General features: G+C 40.5%; 1 protein-coding gene across 4 annotated transcripts; it reads left to right on the forward strand.

Annotated features, from left to right (window-relative positions):
- The first annotated feature begins 1644 nt into the window (after positions 1-1644).
- On the forward strand, positions 1645-18793 carry LOC136441192 (palmitoyltransferase ZDHHC23-like). Of its 4 annotated transcripts, XR_010756865.1 has the most exons (7): positions 2968-3150; positions 7125-7281; positions 9923-10144; positions 12928-13572; positions 16974-17141; positions 17701-18397; positions 18469-18793. XR_010756865.1 is itself a non-coding variant. In XM_066437328.1 (6 exons), the coding sequence occupies exons 2-6, from the start codon at positions 7139-7141 to the stop codon at positions 17960-17962; spliced, it is 1440 nt and encodes a 479-aa protein (XP_066293425.1). In that variant the 5' UTR covers positions 1645-1776; positions 7125-7138; the 3' UTR covers positions 17963-18793. The 4 variants fall into 4 exon arrangements, 3 of the variants coding, with proteins under 3 accessions (XP_066293425.1, XP_066293424.1, XP_066293426.1); XM_066437328.1 differs by lacking the exon at positions 2968-3150 and adding an exon at positions 1645-1776 and having other exon boundaries at positions 17701-18793; XM_066437327.1 differs by having other exon boundaries at positions 17701-18793.
- The last annotated feature ends 798 nt before the right edge of the window (positions 18794-19591 follow it).

Below are 19591 nucleotides of genomic sequence, written 5' to 3' on the forward strand. Positions count from 1 at the left end.
TACTTTAATTTGTAATCTATAGCAATAAATTAAGCTAAGTGCAATATGATTACAACATAGTCATTTGCCAAGTGATGTATAACAAGATCAAGAACATGGTATTGCAATTCAGCAAATATATATTTTGTAAACAACCAGAATAAATTTAGTTATATATACCTATATTTTGTGTGTCATTTTTGGATTAACATTTCAGGAAATACAGATGGTCAGTACAATGATGCAACGCTGAGATGGTCCATTACTTAAATCTGTAAATATAACAACCTGACAAAGTATAGTCTTCATCTAATATCATGTGCTATTTCAAACATACTGCATAGTACCAAAATTGATTAATAATCTACTCAATCACTACATATCTCTATGAATATAGATTTCTACGGTAAATATGGAGTTATTTGAATATTTCAGTTGTACATTGTATGATTTCCGTTGCTTAGTGCCTTTCGTATAAAGGGAGAGAAGGGTACAGTCCAGAAAAAGTGTCCTTGACGCTAGCTCGAGTAGGAGTTGACCAGGAGAATTGTGTTTCTTTCTGCCTGGGACTTGCTGCAGTGCTGTCATCAATGCCAATGTTATCTTCTGTTACCCATACATCTTCAACTTCGCAATCTGTGTTTGCTTTCCAGGTGCCCGTTGCTTTGTTTCTACACCTTTTCCGCGGATATAGTGTCAACCTGAGTCGACGAGTCATTTCTGAAAAATGTCAGGGTTGATTACTTGCAGTGACACATTATACCTGGGTAATAGTTAAACTAGCAATATAATAAACAATCTTGCGAGAAACGTATGAGATGTTCGTTGTATCATCTAGATGAGGATAATCCTAGTGTTTTGATGGGTTACAAAGTTTTCTATCGAGGTGGACTGTACATGTAGATGATCCTGCCTTGAATGATGATTTTAACTGTTATATTTATGTGAAGGAATTGTTTGTGTATATTTTGTGGTTTATGTATATTGTGTGAGTAGAAGGGTTTGATAAATATGCCTACATTTCATGAAATAAAGATGAATAAAGCCAAAAAATGGTTAATATATGGAGGTGTCTAGACATAATATGTTTTCTCCATGTGTAGGCGGCATTTCAATAGATAGCTGCATTTGCTCTTGTGCCATAAGTGTGAATTGGCCATGATTTCCTGGAGCCTGGAAGTAAACAGTGTCCTTCAAAGAGGAGATAATGCATAAAGAAACAAATTACACCTGTGTCAATAGTTTGATAATCATGCCATCAATGCGTCAAATTAAACATATTGTTTGAGAGTAAGTCGATCAGGATAAAACGACTGAGCAGGCAAATGTGAGCGCTTGGAGACGTTTTGTAAAGGGGCGCGTTCTTTTTCCTGATTTCGTAAGGGGCACGGTGAATTCTACCTGCGACATTTGTGGAAAAGTTTTCGTCAATTCCTAAGCGCGAAGTCGTCACAGGAATACAGTACATTCTAACGTGTGTGTGTTGTAAAGGGGCGTTTCTTTCTGAATATCCTAAGAGGGGCACGATGACTTTTACCTGCGACATTTGTGGAAAAGTTTTCACCAAATCTATCTCTCAAAGTCGTCACAGGAATACAGTACATGCGGACGGGCCACCAGCGCACCGGTGTGGTATATGTGGAGCCTTGTTTTCTAGAAGAGACAACCTGAAACGCCATGAGCTGACGACACATGACTCCAGCAGGCCTACGTACGTGTGCGACTCCTGTGGCAGGGTTTTCCACAGACGGGATCACATCGTTCGTCACTTTCGTGTGTAGCACACCACATCACACGGTAAAACCTTTGTTTTGTTTATCTGATACCAACGCCATGTTGATTTGATTATATAAAGTTTCAACTGTTTTAGATTTTTCTATACGACACAATATAAACATTATTACGTGTGGGGTGAATTGCAACCACAGCATTGCTAAACTTCAACAAGGTACTACCGGTAGTACTATTACATAAAAAGGGAAGGTGTCCGAAAACAATCCTGTACTATCCCTCAAAATAATAGAGGTAACGTTACATCTTCCATCTCCGATTACAACAGAGTTTCCAACAGTGGATACCACTGGTTCATTTACAGCATTCGTGTTGCTAACATTACACTAATTTCAGCACACGGAATACGTTTCTTCTTAATTTCTGTTCAATTAGTCAAGTTACACAGATAAAAAGTGTTCAGCATACAAATAGCTAAACTTTTACTTTAGGAGATAACGTTAACGTGGTATAAATACTATGGTACAATGAAACTGAAACTGAACATTTTGTCCCTAATTATAAACAGTACGATAGATGTTCTAAAAGTCTCTTGCTGGCAGATATTTTCTTTTGAGAAGAAAGACTCGAATGCACGACTTTGGTCGTCTCTACCAGACTAACTACGCTGGCTATTAGGAGAATAATTTCCATGGGAGTTTGGTCACACAGTTGCAGTTTCGTTTGCCCGCATAGTTTCCAAGAGGAAATGTTATCCTTCAACGCATTAATTATCTCTGTATGTATTCCAAGAAATATTATATCGTCAACCTTTCCCATGACCAGGAACCTTGCACCTGCTTCACTGGATCCGGTGGAAACCGGCTTTTGACTTACCTACACCACGAATCACTCTTCATTACTGTACTCACGGTCAACATGGATCACGCTAAAAACAAGGAAGACAAATCTACCCAAAATTTGGTCGCCTCGCTACGAATTACGGGAAATCAAAATTATCTGCCTTACGCCTTACAGAAAAGAGCAGATCTAGACTCTCATCTCAGACTCTACTTTTATGAAGCATGATTTTGCGTATGGATATTCATATTAGTATCATTAGTCTGAGGGAACTGAGTTGTGGAAATGTCATGGAAATTAAGACACAAGCGTAATATCTTTTGTGATTAATATTTTAAGCATTTCTTTAAGTGCCCCGAAGTGAATCCGAAGTGTCCCAAGAAAGGGGACATGTTTATCTATGACGTCACCGTCAGGTTGGGGGAAGACCTGCCGGTGCATTCTGGGAAATTTTCACCATAGCCAAGGCAACGTGAACCTCGCGGAAAAAGGCGGTAAAATGTCTTAAAATTGCCACAGTCGCCAAGATATTGAGACGCAGGGGACTTCCGAAGAACCCTAGCTTCTTAAGACATCAACGAGCTATGCAAAGATGACATGGTAAGTGGTAAAGTAGGAGATAATCCGATGTTGTCCCAGTCCCGTTATAGTAGCCCCCTCCCCACCCAACCTGCTTCAGACTACATGGATTTTATTCTACTTGAATAATTATCAATAAGTATGAAAATTAATATAGTAATCGTGGTTTGTTGTTTTCTTTGTCATGCAGCGTCCGGAAATTTTTCAATTCAGAAGAGAACATTTTTATACTAGATTTTTAAATTTGGCCCAAAGTACAAGATTTTGATATTCTGAAAAATTATGAATATGATGTGTGCTCAGAAGTGTGATTTTATATATTGCCCCCTTGAAAACTGCACGCTATATTATAGAGGGTGATACTTATATTTGACAACCACATAAGTAGGACTATGGAGATAACCCTCATAGGATATTGATAATATGTAGATTTATGTCAGAATTATTACATGTATGTGAGATCATGATAACGTTATATTTTTTTGATTATAGCCAAGGTTTAACGTTATATGCTATCTTACAATGTTAGTATCTGATATATTAAATGTAAATGTTCCACTAAAAATGAAAAATTTTGCAAACCATTTCATACATTTCTATTTACATGTATGTATACTACAATATAGCACTGCTAAACTCACTTATGACTTTATGTAAACTTAAGCTTAACCTTAGCACACTGAAGTAGCTGTTTGGCTACCAATTCTCTATTGGTTACGGGGTTAGGCAGCAGGGAGAAGGTTAAGGTTTGACCTGAATTGCCCACGTTTCCACATGGCCAGCCCATTAACACTAACAGGGAGCACACCACAGATCACATGCTACTGATTTGAGTCCTGCTAACACTAGACTAATGCTCATATGTAAATGGACACTGACTTTGGTTCAGCTGTCCAAGGACATGCACAGTGTAAGGTTACTGGTGGTTTATGGCTCATAATGTCATGTAGATTGGAGTGATCATGTTTCATTCTTGCTGGTGAGTTCACTTATTACTGACTCGCAAATACATAATCGGGGCCCTCCTATTATGTTTCCGTCTTTTTCCAGCACAAATGTCTTGATCTAAGAATGGGGGAAGGAGAAAGGATATTATCATAAGACTAAGTGAAAGATATTTTTTTGGAAGTCTTGTTTCCAGATGTTTATTTTTGGGGGGGCTTGAAGTTTGACATTAACGTTTTTACAAGTCCAAGTAAGGTTTGTTGTTTAGGTACAACTGTGCAACACTACAAGTAGGCCCTCAACACCTTAAGTACTAGTATGCAGTTTGGCCTACAAATTGGTACAATTCTGTCATTAACTACTAGTACTAGTAGACCCTTAGGAATGTGAAACATAAATCATGATTATTGCTCTTGTTACTGTGCACAGTATTTAACGTTCCAATGCTCCAGTATTGTAATGCTTTGATATACTGAATACGAAGTCTAAGTTTCAGTTGTAAGTTTACCCTGCAATATTTGCCGATATCATATCTACAGAGCCCAACGGAATGAAATATTTATCGTATTAATGGATTCTGCAGCTGACACGTGGCGCCAGTTGGTGCCAAAAATCAGTCCCAGTGGGGTTTGATGGCTATCCTTTCTGTCTCTCCAACCTCCCCAGGTCATGCCAGTAACTACTACCACTATAGTTCTACTACCACTATAGTATAGGATAATGATCACATTTACTGTCAAATACTAGTATATATGTATACATGTAATGAAGGTTAGACCTTCAGGTAGTAAGATACGATGATACTGAATGAAATAACAGTTACTCAAGCAGCTAGCTGGATAGAATGTGGAAGTAGTCCAAGGTTTCAGACAGCACCTGCTGTCTTTTGTCAGTGTCTAAAATTATAACATTATATATGCATGAAATGTAAGTGTATTCATCATGCATCTACAACTTACAAGATATATCTACAATGATGAAAAAAGATAAACACTTTTAAAGGTAGTCCCATAGTCTTTAAGTGGGTTGTTCTTCACTGTGTCTAGGGCTCAATATTGGAAGGCAGACCCCAACCCTGAGCATTCCTTCCACCGCTTTTTACCTAGCCCAACCGAAATCAAGTACTAGTACACATCTCTGGACAGAGCCGCTTGGAAGCGCTGTGTGAAGACTGGCCGACTGCTGCCCACCCCTGCGTCATGTCAGGGAACCCCGCAGCAGTATAATCTAATAATGGATACTACTACTAGACACTACTACTATCTTTAAACCTAGCTGGAGTGAGGAAGTAGTGTAAAGTGCCTTTCCCAAGGACATAACTCCAGCCAGGAATCAAACCCGTGACCTCTTGATCTTGAGCCATGTACTAGCCACTAGATTCTAAAAATAGAAAAGGACTAGATATGATTTATGATTATCTATTCTGTTTACTGTTGATTTATCAAGCATCAGAAATTAAATGCCTAACATTTTTTTGTTCAAAACTGTTAATGGTTAATGTTCTTTTGGCAGAGCTAAAATGATTGTGGTGGTTGATTCCAAAAGTGGAGGAAATCTGTACATGTAATTTTGAAGAAAATGGAATGAAATTTATACTGATTTTTCAAAAGAAAGCTCATACTCATGTAAGTAAAAATAGTTATTGATCATTTGAGTGATATTGATTGATATGCAGTGTAGCTAAATCCTATAGGATAGAAATTTCACAAGCCAAGTAATCTGTACTACACAATCAATAATGATTGATGACAAACCTGTCACAAACTTCACAAATATTGAAGAAACAGCGCTGGCACATTCTCACGCAAACCTCTGATATTTCGAATATGTTGTCATTCTGATTTCTGCCATTAAGCTGCGGTATTTCACTGGACTGCGGCACGTTGGCAACCTTGCTTTGTCCTAAATTGGATTTGTGTTACTCTTGACTTGATAATGGGAATTTCCTGCAAAACTAACAAATATGTCTATCATAAAGACAACAAATAAAACAGTACTAGTACTAGTAGTCACGCGAAGTGTAAAAACATTGTTTTTTTATCCAGTGCTCTGCTAGTGGTCCACCAAAAACCGGTTAAGGTCGGCAGGTTTTTGCTTGGGTTGGTCGGGGAACCGAAAACACAACATTTCTTTTCCTATACTATTACATCACGTAAAAGTGAAAGAAAAGAGAATGTCTTTGGCCTAAACTATTTTTGGTAGCCCTTGACGGTTCCATTTTTAGCATGGTTCCAATGATCATGATATATAAGCGTCTCATTTTGCATTTTGCCCTAGATAAAATGTATCAAATGACAAGAGGGAATTTTAATGTAATCAGTCGGTGGACTACTAGTAATGAGTAATCTGAATGAGAAGTGGAGAGGACATTTACACCAGTTTGACATGCGGGAGCATGTGTGTGGATTAACAAAGAGTTATCACAGACAGATGTAGGACAGGGACAGACTGGAGGGAATGGTATATACTAAATCTGATCCTGCCTCTAATTTCATTGTCCTCTTATGTATGTTACAATGTGTATGTTATAATGTATATTGTATAACAATGTGTGCTTGGCCATATTTCTACTTGTCATGTACAGTCTGAATTTGAATTTTTTTTAAATGATTGTTCCTACATGTTGTATATAGTTGCATTCTCTTATATTTAGATATAGCTTAGGGATTGCATTTGTCACTTTGGATGGTGGCATAAAGCCAGCAGCCCTGTGTATGAAGAAGCTTCAGGCGTAAAAGAACCCGACACACTTATCAAGAAGAGTAGGGGAGACCCAGGGTACTTGGCTAAAACAAGCTATAACGAATCTAAGCAGCATGTACTAAATACACCTTCATGTAGCTACTTGAAAAAGCAATATGGTTCACCTCAATTTACCTTTACCTTTGCTACATACCATTTCACATACTGTTATGTACTGTACATTGTACATTGTACTGTATGTCATGAGAGAGAACTATGGTACATATACAGGCAGAAACCTGTGTCTTTGTTGTCACAATTAATCACATAGTTGCAAGGTCACTGACAGTGTGACATGTCCTGTGCAGCTGAAGCGGAGAAGATGGGTGAGTCCCAGCGGAGTAGTGAGGAGGAGGGGGAGATGGAGGGGCTGTGCTGCTGTGAGTACATCAACACCCAGGGGGAGCGCAGTCACCTGCTCATGTCCTTCTGTGACTGTGAGGCCCTGGACAGTGCTGCAGACAGGTACAGAACAGTCCACATATGCATTGTTTGCGGTAAAATTCCTTTTGGGTGAATAGTACTAAAAACACTTGAAAAGTATAATGTTTTTTGCTGCATCAGTTCACATAGCTATCATTGTATACCTGCATATCATGAGATGTCCATCTGTGGCTGTGAGGCCTTGGCGTCGGACAGTGCTGCAGACAGGTACATTGTACAGTTCAGTCCGCAACTTGTTTGAAATAAAATTCCTTTTGGATGAATCGACAGTCATTCAAATCAAGTACAGATCAGTACTTCTATCCTAAGTTTAGTTTTAAGACCTGGAAGTGGATTCTTTTAATGTTTATGCCAAGTAAAACATGTCCCCTGTCACTTTATTGTGTCTCCAACATTTACATGTGTCTCCAACTTTATCTGTCTTTTCTTTCTTTCTCTCTCTCTTTGTATGTGACCTTTGATGTTATCTAGAGGTCAAAAAGTCATAAGAACAGCCAGAGAATAAAAATTGTTAGAAATAAAATTATTTCAGTTTATTACAATTTTGTTTAGAAGAAATGTACTCTTTATCTTACCGCAACATTAACAGTAACTGTTGAAGAATGGAAAACTTTTTTTGAGGAACATTTCTGTCTAAAGTGTTGTGTACATACTTTACAAGACCATTCCCAAAAATGTTCTTTAGTAAGTCCTTTTCTGATGATCTCAACCCCCTGCATTTAAAGTCTTTCAAAAGACTTACAAATCTAAAAGATATCGACATGCCTCCAAGCAATAAAAGTTTTTGTTTTTGAATCCACTCTTGTATCACAGTGTGATTGAATCAAAGCCCTCCCTTATTGACATTTTGCCAAGCCTGTTTCCAATCAATGCTCTTTATGCCAATATGTCTTCAAAAATTCATGAGGCTTTTGTATCAAGGATAGGAGAACAGTTAGAACACATCTATTTTGTCTATGAAATGAGGGCCTGATGTCATTTGAGTGACAAATAGCCGTGCCAGTTATTGTCAGTAGATCCGTTTGCAGAACATTCAGGAAAGATAGTCCCAATTCACCCTCCACTCGCAAAAAAATCCTACTCCTGTGAGGGTTTGGTAAGGATCTTTTTAACTTCAAGGTCTTGCTTTTCTTCTTTCTCTAGATCCTCAAATAATGTTCATTTGCTGTTTTTGGATAGAAAACCAACATGAAGAGTTATAGGGGTAATGTGCTGATCAGTGATCGCCAATTTTAACATTAGTCATGTTGGGTTTGCTGTACTGATATCACCTCATGTCATTTACACCTAACAGTTTATGTTCACCATGATACTGTAATTATAACACTCATCTCTTTTGTTTCTTTTTCAGATATTCATCATCAAAGTAATTCTTAGACAGGTCTAATTTAAGGTTTCGTTTACATAATCATGGAGTATGGACAACCATGATGGCAATTTACTAATAGTAGTATGTCTAACTACTACTAGTAGTAATGCCATCATGGCGCAATACTTCAATTACTAAACTTAAACTTTAGTTCTTTGGACAAGCACATAACATTCTTTTTGAAAATAAGTGCCATCTCTGACGACCTAGAAATTAGTCCATGATGCCATCTACTAGATCTACTCGCTAAATATGACTAAAGGGCTCTGTACACAACCAAGTGTATTATTCACACGGCCTTCCTCATGTCAGTTCTGACTCGTTCACTTTGCACTGCAGCTATAGGTGTTTCTGGTTACAGATGTCTGTTGAAGTAAACACTTGGTTGTGTTCAAAGAATCTTTTTATTCAGTGACTTGCTAACCTGAAACTACATGTATTCACGGGGTAGCTATATAGTATGGTTCTGGGGTACAGCCTTTGGTACAGTTATAACCTGTACAGAACGGATAGATTGATTTTCAGAACGATTGTTTTTCCAGGAATCGCAAACATCGCGTGGTGTCAGCCTGGAACTACGAGGAGTTTTACAGGAACTACAAGGAGGGGACAAAGCTACACAACCACTCCCACATCAAACGGGCCTCCAGGTGGATGATAACAACAATAATCTTGTCTTTTTCACCTTTGTTTTATCTGTTTGTTTGTTTTCTTTCAGCAGTGGAAGGGCCTCTGCATGTTCATGACTGAAAGAGTTGGAAGGACGAAGGGGATACTCTTTGTATAGACCTTGATAAGTAATTCTAACAATGCATGATGATTTGCGTGAAATAAACTTTTATTTTTCTTTCGAAATGTTTAGTTAGTGTGATCTGTGGACAGCTTTTTCCTTCAGTAACGTTTATGATTATATCCAATCAAAATTGTATTAAGTTGACGTGAAGCCCATATGCATACATGTGCTGCGAAGCTGTTTGACCAATGTTTAAAAACAATTCAATCTCTACTACTTTGAATAAAGATCGGACAAGATCAAACAAGATCTTTTTCAGCATCACTATAATGTTCATTCTAGTGACGCTGAAGAAGGTTGATGGATGTCACTCAAAATATCAGGAAATTATATCCAAATCTTATCCAGTTGAAGAGATTGAATTGCTTTTAGAAATTGTCTAACTGGACATCTAACCTTCATTAACCACTGACCAATGTTTTCTGTGAGTATATTGTTTGTTCATTTGATGCTATACGCTGTACAGTATATGACATGAGGAAAACTCTATATTTTCACAGGGTGTTCAAAAGACAGAAAGTACCAACCAGTAACTACGAGGCGCTATACATGACCCTGGAGGACCGCTTACGCATCCCCTGGTGTAACGGCAGGGGGGCCAAACAGATCAACCCCCAGGTCATCCCACCTCTGCTCCTGGTGCCACTGTCCCTCAACATTGCTGCTATCCACCCCCTGCTGACAGCAGTGGTACTGGTCCTCCTCCCCATCCTCCTCATTAGGTAGGAAGGGTCTATTCTGTCATCAGGGGGTCATAGCTAGCTGTATGCAACAGGAAATGCCTTTAAGTTTGCAGTGATTTAATTGTCATGGTAGGGAGAAAATTAAGTGTTCCCTGTTGTTTTTGCGTTTCGGTGCCTTCGCACCGAAACGCAATGTCCTGGCTTTTACCTTCAAGCTTAAAGCTTGGTTCAACACTGTGTCGCACACAATAAGACCTTATATGGCAATACGTTCTCAAATCCTTGTATAGCCGTTGCCTTATATGGCAAGAGAGCAGGAAAAGGCAGGCACGCCAGATTTGCATGTGACACAGGACGGCGACCGCATGTAAATGCTACAACTGTTCGGAAATATCATTGCATTGTGGTTTCGGACTTTGATATCCTGAAAAATGACCATATTACATCTATTCCACAAGATTGCAGAAGAAAAAAAATGATTTCGTCAAGAAAACGAGCAAAAATCGGCATAAATGATACCATATAGTGAGGTTATAGCATTACGTCCAGAGTAGAGAGTTACGTACCGCAGCTTGGCCGATCTGGCAACGGCAAGCACTTCGGACCTAGAAGATCCGGGTTCGTCTCCGTGCATGGATTTTTTTTTCTTTTTAGATATTGAATATCAAAAATATATATTGATATTATATTAATCTATCAATATCATATTTATGAATATCATTTTTTTCATTAATAGATAAAGAAATATTTTATATTTGTTATTTTTAAATATTCATTTAATATATACAAGGCCTTTGTCTTATGAACAGGACTTCATAGATTCCAAACCCGGCATTCGAATTTTTCTGTTCATTGTAATGGAAAATACCGTGCAGCGGCTCCTATGCGCGGTAAGATGATTCTTGCAAAACACTCGCCACTAAACTTCTATCCCCGATGTAAACAGAGGCTCTTGATGTTGTTTGCAAAACAGCGATTCTTTGTTACAGTAGCAAATGCTCCATTGTTCAGTATCGACTTCATTCAGACAACACGGACGTGGAAAGTGGCGCCCCTCGGCACAAAACTATGGGAATTTTCATATGGGAGTTCGCTTCAGCGGGAGTTTTGTTTTTGTTTTGACGGATAAAACGCGAAAACCCACGCCGCTTTCGGCACACTTCCGGGTTCATTGATCGCTAAAATTACGCAAAAGCCACCATCAATCGGCAAATAAATGTATGCTTTCCCGAAAACATCTTTTGGTTTTACATTTTCTTCACCATAATGTTGCTATGTAGTCGATAAAACCGCGTTTTTATTGCGTTTTCATGTGTAACATTTCAGACAAAGAAAAAACTTAGACCGCGATTCTGCTGCCCCATGATGCACTTCGTCTGCAATATTCCCGCCTTCAGCTGCAGCAATAACCAATCAGAGACGCGTAATGCAATCATGTGATGATGATTACGTAACACGCGAAATGCATCTTGAGGCAGCAGGATTTGAACAATATGGCGGCGGGTGATCGAAAATGAAATGATTTCGTCAATGCAACGCTGTATTTTGCGGCATAAATGCCGAGAGACGAACTTTTATTTTTATCTCAAAATGCGTTTTACACGTTTGTCTTTGACTAGCCCGGTAGAAATCAAGCGGATCGTCGTCTGGTCCTTCAATATCAAGGGAGTTTGTCAGATATCCTGGCGCGAGGTTCTCAGCAGCGTGACGTTTAAACTTCAAAACGTTTTACTCAAAATTTGAGCGGAGTAGAGGGTTTAGTGTTGACCCCAAATAATGGTAATGTTTTCCCGAAAATTCCTTGAAAATGGAACGATTAAGAAAGACACCAGGACTTCATAGCGTGCCGAATACCGGGGCGTGGTCACATCTTGGAGACGCGCCGAGCGACAGCGGCAGATGGGGGGTGCGCACTTTATTAAGGTTTTTCTGTGAAGTATCTCAGCTGGCGTGATTGGGGTTGCGGTGAAGCCCAAATCGGGGGTGCGCACTTTATTAGAATAAATACGGTAGCTGTTGATTTGTTTGACATTTGGTAGTCATTTTAGATAGAACCTTAGCTGTTATGAACTTCTATTTCACTTAATTACCATAGTGCTGATGATTCAATGGTGCTTTTTCAAATTTTATGTTTTATTGCGTGCCATGTACATAATTACATTGATAGCTTTTATAATGAGCCTATTATACATTTTACAAATAAGCACAAGTTGTAGGCCAAGACCAGCTTTTTCAAAAGCACTTAAGTTAAGTGACGTAACTTCAAAATTGCTTTCCCCAATCTGCCTTTCTCTATTAAAACAGTACTCATTTCCCAAAATGACAATTTTTCTTATAGACTGAACAGCCCTTGAGTGACTTCCTCTGGCAGATTTTACTTCGAGTAAAGGGAAAAGACAATTCACACTTATAAACGTAGCCGAAACGCCAGCTTTTTTTAAAAGCTCTTGTTTAGTTTGTGGTTGAAACAAGGGGGAAGCTGGGCAGTAGACAACAAGCCTTTTTGCAGTGGTTTTAAGTTCACTGTGCATAGGGTACAGTGCAAAAATGTAAAAATTTACAGACTGAGTATACTAAGGAATACATTTTGTAGGTAGCCAGGCTTTTGAAAAATGGATAGTGAGAAAACATGGCCTGTTTGCTTGGCATGCTTTTCAAACAACCTTGCTGTCGAAGTTAAACTTTGACAATATTTCTGTCAATTTTTTTTTAATTTCCTGGTTGTATTTTACCTATTGTATCTTTTAGGTTTTACCAAACAAAGCTTTTGTACATTATTCAATCTTCCATCTTCAACGGATTGTACCAATGTTGTCTCACAGGTACTACTTTCGATTCATCAAAATACGCCAAAGCGGGCCTTTCTTCCTAAGCTGGGGCCTGGTGTCCGTCGGCTACCTTTACTCGCTGTACTACCGTCTGGTGATCCCCCTCGGTATCGTGACGTCCACGGAAACATGTCTCCTCACCGTCCTAATGGTCGCCATGCTCGCCGCGTTGACTTCCGCCAAACAGAACCCCGGCTTCATCAGCGAAAAAGCCAGCGGAACGGACTGTATACACGGCCACGCCTTCTCGAAGAACGGGGTGAAAAATCTGCACGAAGAAAGCTTGCAGGGGAACAGCATCCAGTTCAGGAGTTCGGCAGACCGAAATCACGCCGACTCGAAAACTCCCGTGCAGAATGGGAGTAAAGTAGGCCACGCATCTACAACACCGTCCACCGACGCCCCCTATCAGGATGACAGCACTATGCAGCACACCAACAGGCCACTCCAGAGGAACGGAAACAACAACAACAGGGACGCAAAGGATCCGGGTCAGGACGCGGTGATTGATGTAGAAGACAAGAAAGTTGTGGACCGGCTACTCTGGTGTCATCTGTGTAAGATGCCAAGGCCGCCTCGAGCTGGACATTGCATGATCTGTAAGCGTTGTGTCTTAAGGCTTGACCACCACTGTATATGGTGAGTAAGGGACACTCAGATGCATCCCATTTGCATTATTACTAACTTTAGCCTACCCACAAGGGAAAATCATAAGCAGTCATCAATAATTTTTAGTGATTTCTAGTTCAAAAATAGGTGTAAGAATAGCATGTTCAGCACCCTTGGCACTAGAGACAGCATCCTTACCATGAGAATAGCATGTTCAGCACTAGGGACAGCACCATTGTGTAAGAAGGGTCGATGTTATGGCCCGGTTCTTTGGGAATGCTGCAGAGGAACTGCCTACAGGACTAAAGGAACGCACACGGGACACAGGGCATTGTCGTCACACACCGGCAGCTAGCTCTCAGACCTCTGTCTTCTGTCTGTCCAGAGAGTCGAATCCCTGAGAACTCAGCTACGGTTCACTTTATTCCTTCTCTTATCTGCTATGTCTAGACTCTAGATCTAACCCCTAGTGAGAACCTCATTAAAACGTCGTTATGACCGTCATCTCACACACATGATGAATTACATCCTGTCCTTAGAAGTTAACGCGAGTTCTGCAGTTAATTAGTGAAGTACATCTGTGTAAAGACGGTTACATAAGCAAAACCACTAGAAACTTACAATTTAAGAGGTTTTGCCACACTTACACTCACCCCTAAGTTAACAGCGAGCCGTCCTCGGCGAGAGCAGAAAAGTTGTATACATCAAAGACCATCAAACTAAAGCCTTAACTCCTGGCATACTGAAAATAAATGACTTCGACAACTCTCACATCTACCCCTAATTTGAAATCGAGCCGTCCCGGCGAGGTAACAACATTCCTTTTTAACATTATAGAATAACAAGTTCATTAAAAAACACATATGGAACTCTACCCAAAAACAAAAAACAATCATCAGCACAATGCACGGCAGTTGGGACGATGTTTTAACATTACTAGTGACACAGTTTAATAAGAAAACATGTTCAGGACAGTCCACAGATTTACAAATGTCTGCCTGAAATGTCTATACTATAGTCTCGGTGTCCTCCACCCTCCGCTGCTGTCCTCAGCACATCCCTCGGCTCAGCTCACTGCTCCCTTTGATCCCGTATCGTGGTGTCCTCCCTCCTTCCCTTTGTCGCACGGTCACAGACGTCCTCCCCGAATCCTCCTGCTGGCACAGCCCTGCTCACCGCCTTCCCGGGGAAGTTTCCTCGGCGACACACTCCGCTGTTTCAGGTGTCCCATTTGGGATGTGACCGGGTTGGCCCGTCTCTCTCGGACATGGTTAACGGGTACCATGGATACCTAGCCGCCAACACTCTTGTGCCCAGTGTGACCAATGCAGGGATAAGCCATGGAGCAAGAACAGAGCACATACATCAACACAACCTGACCGTCCTATAGCCCTATCAAATCTCTGTTGACCAACATAAACAATGCGATTGAGCTGAACAAAAGACTTCAAAACTTTAAATCTGGTTTCTAACTGTGAGACTGTTTTACAAAGAAGTGTGACATCCTGCACATTAACTAGTTCTTACGAATATTTATATCTGCCAAAGACTGTCGAATTATCTCCAGACACAAAAACATCACAGCTCAAAAAGGAATAACAATACTACAGCTAACCTACAGAAGAAGTTTACACAAAAAACGATTACAACATGACAGAATATCTAAGCTATCCCAGGCGACGTAACCCCCTGAATGACCGAAGCCAAACCCCCGAAAGTCTGGGTTTCCCCGGAGATTACATCGCCCACCCTAACACCTAACTTGGACATTCTCATGATACTCCTAACAACCGAAACCTAACAAGCCTAACTAGAACTGGGCACAACTTTCCGAAAAAACATGAACGTCTCCGTCTCCAAGTGCAGCACCCTATCTCTAAAAGAACAACTCTTTCTCTGTTTCTCTCCCCTCTACCGTCTCGTCTACACCACACTTTCGTGTAACAAGAAATTCGTCCAAAACAACGAATCTAACAACTTCCTCAGGTACAAAACAACTTCTCAGTTTGGAAATTTGTGCAGAACTTCCAAAACTACCGCAACACAGGGAAACCTCACCCTACCTAAATCTAAACTCAAGGTTATCCTCCAAACAGATTTACCATCCATCACTACCGATCCAAAACAAAATAAAACTCTCACAAGCGGTCAGGCAGATTGTGCATGGCAATTTCTCTCCTTGTCCAAACATTGGGCACACTCACATTTCTCTGCCCAGCTCCTCTGGTCCTGCCCACAGCCTGTCGTTCGTTCTGTCGCCTCATGACGAGTCAAGGTCACGGCCTGCTGTCCGGTCTCGGTTCTCCTGACTCTCAGCTCTGTTGGCTACCCCACTCTGGTCCATGCCTGATGCCGATCTCCCGTCGGTGCCGAGTCGAGGTCCCGGTTCCTCCAGCCACGGTCCGCTCCAGATCAGATGGTTCTCCCTCCCGTGCGCGTCTCCCGGCACGGCCCCTGATCCCGGTGTGTCTTCGTCCTGTAGCGTCCCTCTAGATGGTGGTTATGCAGCATCCCATCCTCGTCGCCAAATGTAAGAAGGGTCGATGTTATGGCCCGGTTCTTTGGGAATGCTGCAGAGGAACTGCCTACAGGACTAAAGGAACGCACACGGGACACAGGGCATTGTCGTCACACACACCGGCAGCTCGCTCTCAGACCTCTGTCTTCTGTCTGTCCAGAGAGTCGAATCCCTGAGAACTCAGCTACGGTTCACTTTATTCCTTCTCTTATCTGCTATGTCTAGACTCTGGATCTAACCCCTAGTGAGAACCTCATTAAAACGTCGTTATGACCGTCATCTCACACACATGATGAATTACATCCTGTCCTTAGAAGTTAACGCGAGTTCTGCAGTTAATTAGTGAAGTACATCTGTGTAAAGACGGTTACATAAGCAAAACCACTAGAAACTTACAATTTAAGAGGTTTTGCCACACTTACAATTGTCACTAGAGACAGTATCCTTAGTAGCATGAGAATAGCATGCCAGCACTAGGGACAGCACCCTTGTCAGTAAAAACAGCATCACTAGGGATAGTACCTTTGTCACTAGACACAGCATCCTTAGCATGAGGATAGCATGTTCAGCACTAGGGACAGCATTTAATGCATTCCTGACAGCATTATTCATTTAGAATGAAAACAGCCCTCCGGACATTTTGAGAGCTATGTTCTTTTATTGATGATTATTTTCATAAAGGATACTTTCAACGTTTTGTTGTTATACTGCTGCTGGAATTTGTTTTACTGTTTGTTTTCTGTCCTATGATGTTTCTGTTTCTTTATGGAAATCTTTATTGACACAACAAAAGTACAGCGACTTTCGTAAGATCTACTCCATCTATACATACAAACAGTCAAGTGGATACAGATGAACTAACCTATATTATGTATATATTCAAGTACATCACAACTGTCCTGTCTTCCTTCAGGATTGACCACTGTGTGGGGAAGAACAACCACAGGAGCTTCCTCCTGACGCTTGTCCTGTTCATGTCGTCAGCCGGCTACGGAGTGTGGCTTTCCCTCAACAGCACCTGTCCTGGCTGGTACAGCAAGAGGTGGATCCCTTACTGTCCTCAGGCATACAACTCATCCAGGTAAGCTGTCTGTAGTAAAAAGGCAGGAGAAGGTAAAGGTAGTCCCACATCCTTTTTTAGGCCTTATGGGCAATAGGTTGGTATCCACTGTGTCTAGGGCCAGTATCGTAAGACATAGCCCTTCCCTCTACTTCCACCACCTTTAGTCCTCCCTAACCAAAGTCAGGTACCCATTTAAGTTATAACACCTGGGTGGAGTGAGGAAAGTCTTGTAGGGACCTTTCCCAAGGGCACAACAATCGTCACATGTCAGAGGATTCTAACCAGGACCTCTTTGTTCTGGGCCAAACACCCTAACCTTCTATTCCACCCTGATGGTGCTGACTTCCATGTCAGGTATCCTCATCATGATTGGTCACTACATTTCTGTAGACCAATCAGATGACTGTTCTCAACAAAAGTATCCAATAATGAGGGATTTCTTTAATTTCAATTTCTACTCTACTTTTCATGTCGGGAATCTTCATCTCATTGGTCAATACATTTCTGTTAACCAATCAGATATCTTATTCCAACAGAATGATCCAATAATGATGGATGTTTTTTCTGCTCTCCACAGTTCTGCCCTGGTCTTCACCTGCTGCTATTACACCCTGATGGTGCTGACAGCCATGTCGGGAATCCTCGTCTCCCAGCTCATCAACATCTCGTGGAACATGACCGGTCGCGAAGAGCGCGTCGCCATCCGCCACAAGACCTACAAGGTCCGCTGCTGCGGCTTCTGTGTCTACACTGACAAGTACGACAAGGGCTGCGTACAGAACTGGTGGGAGTTCAGCCAGAAACCCAAACTGGAGAAACCAGCAGTACAGATGGTGTGAGGGAAAACCAGACACAAGTCCACACAAAGTAGCACTGTGTTGAAATGCACATGTGCAAAATTTAATGCAAAATCATCAGTCTAGCATTGGGGATCTGTCAAGATACATGGGTATAGATAAACAAAAACTCCAAAAATTCCTACATAATTTGTTTCCTTTCTTTATTTGTGTGTCTTCATGATAAACATAAACATACCATACTTTGACATACTATACTTTGAAAACTCCAAAGATTCTCACATAATTTGTTTCCCAATTTTTGTATGTTCAACAATAAATTTTCTGACAGCATCCCTAACAAAAAGATAGCATGTTCAACTCTAGAGCAGCACTCTTGTCACTAGAGATAGCATCTTTAGCATGAGGATAGCATGTTGAGCACTAGAGACCCTAGTAAGAGGATAGCATGTTCAGCACTAAGGACAGCACCCCTTGGCACTAGGGATAGCATCCTTACCAAGAGGATAGCATGTTCAGCACTATGGACAGCACTCTTGTCACTAGAGACAGCATCCTTAGCATGAGGATAGCATGTTGAGCACTAGAGACCCTAGTAAGAGGATAGCATGTTCAGCACCCTTGTCACTGCAAATAGCATCTTTAGTATGAGAATAGCATGTTCAGCACTAGGGACAGCACCACTTAAAAGCAGCATCCTTACCAACTGAATTAACATTTTGAGAGAAATTTATTTTGTTAATGATTATTTTCAAAAAGGATTCCCTCCAAGCTTTATTTTTATACTGCTGCTTGTTTTATTGTTTGTTTTATGATTGTGTGTTGCTTGATTATGTTTATGCTGCATTTGTAGAATAAAGTACTCTGCACTTCTTTCTTTGTGATGGGAACATTTTTTTTTTAAATTTTTTTTTTAAAAATTCTACCTCTTTAACCACAACTTTCATTCCATAGTAAATCCACCCTTCCACCTCCATATTCTTCAAGAAGCAGCCTATAAGGTTAGAATAAGATATTTTCAAGGCTTGTGAAGTCACAGGAATAAAGGATAAAGCAGAATGTCTATAGTTGTAGACTTGCCTTAGTAAGCACTAACAGGTTGGGACTGCTGCACCCAGCATTTTTATAGGAGCTGACAAAAACTATGCTTTGTTTCTTAAACTGTACATAATATGCTTAATGCTTGTGGGAAACTCTATGCAGAAAACTTAGAGATTAGTACTGTAAATGCATTTAAGTTTGAGAAGGTTTAATACTTGCGGTTTTGACCATTAACTTAAAACCAGTGCGAAAATGCTTATTTTGTCTTTTTGGTGTCAACCGTAAACTTAAATCCTCTGCAAACTTTCAATTTTCTCCCTGCCGTGAAACTAAATAACTGCAAAAGTAAATGCATTTACAGTAATTTAGTCGACTGCCATAAACAATGACTGTGTGACTAGTATATGCAAAATGCCACATCCTTTGTCAGTTTGTGTTGTGCTGGAAGAAAAAGGATTCATGGAAAGTTGTCAAAGGAATGAATTTTGTGTCAATTGCTGAAAAATTAACCATGGCAATCTACTAGGTAAACATACCAGAGCACATTCATACTCCAAAGATCATCTCTCTGCACCACATGCACAAATAATTACTTTTAATCACAGCACTATAGACATCCGGCCATTACCA

This window comes from Branchiostoma lanceolatum, chromosome 9 (assembly GCF_035083965.1).
Source record: "Branchiostoma lanceolatum isolate klBraLanc5 chromosome 9, klBraLanc5.hap2, whole genome shotgun sequence".
In the NCBI taxonomy this organism is placed as follows: Eukaryota; Metazoa; Chordata; class Leptocardii; order Amphioxiformes; family Branchiostomatidae; genus Branchiostoma; species Branchiostoma lanceolatum.

What these genes read in the sequence shown, in the direction of transcription:
- LOC136441192 (XM_066437328.1), top strand. Translation starts at nt 7,139, where the DNA reads ATGGGTGAGTCCCAGCGGAGTAGTGAGGAGGAGGGGGAGATGGAGGGG. An exon ending in CTTGACCACCACTGTATATG is followed by an intron (nt 13,573 to 16,973) that starts GTGAGTAAGGGA and finishes GTCTTCCTTCAG; the next exon opens with GATTGACCACTGTGTGGGGA. An exon ending in CAGGCATACAACTCATCCAG is followed by an intron (nt 17,142 to 17,700) that starts GTAAGCTGTCTG and finishes TGCTCTCCACAG; the next exon opens with TTCTGCCCTGGTCTTCACCT.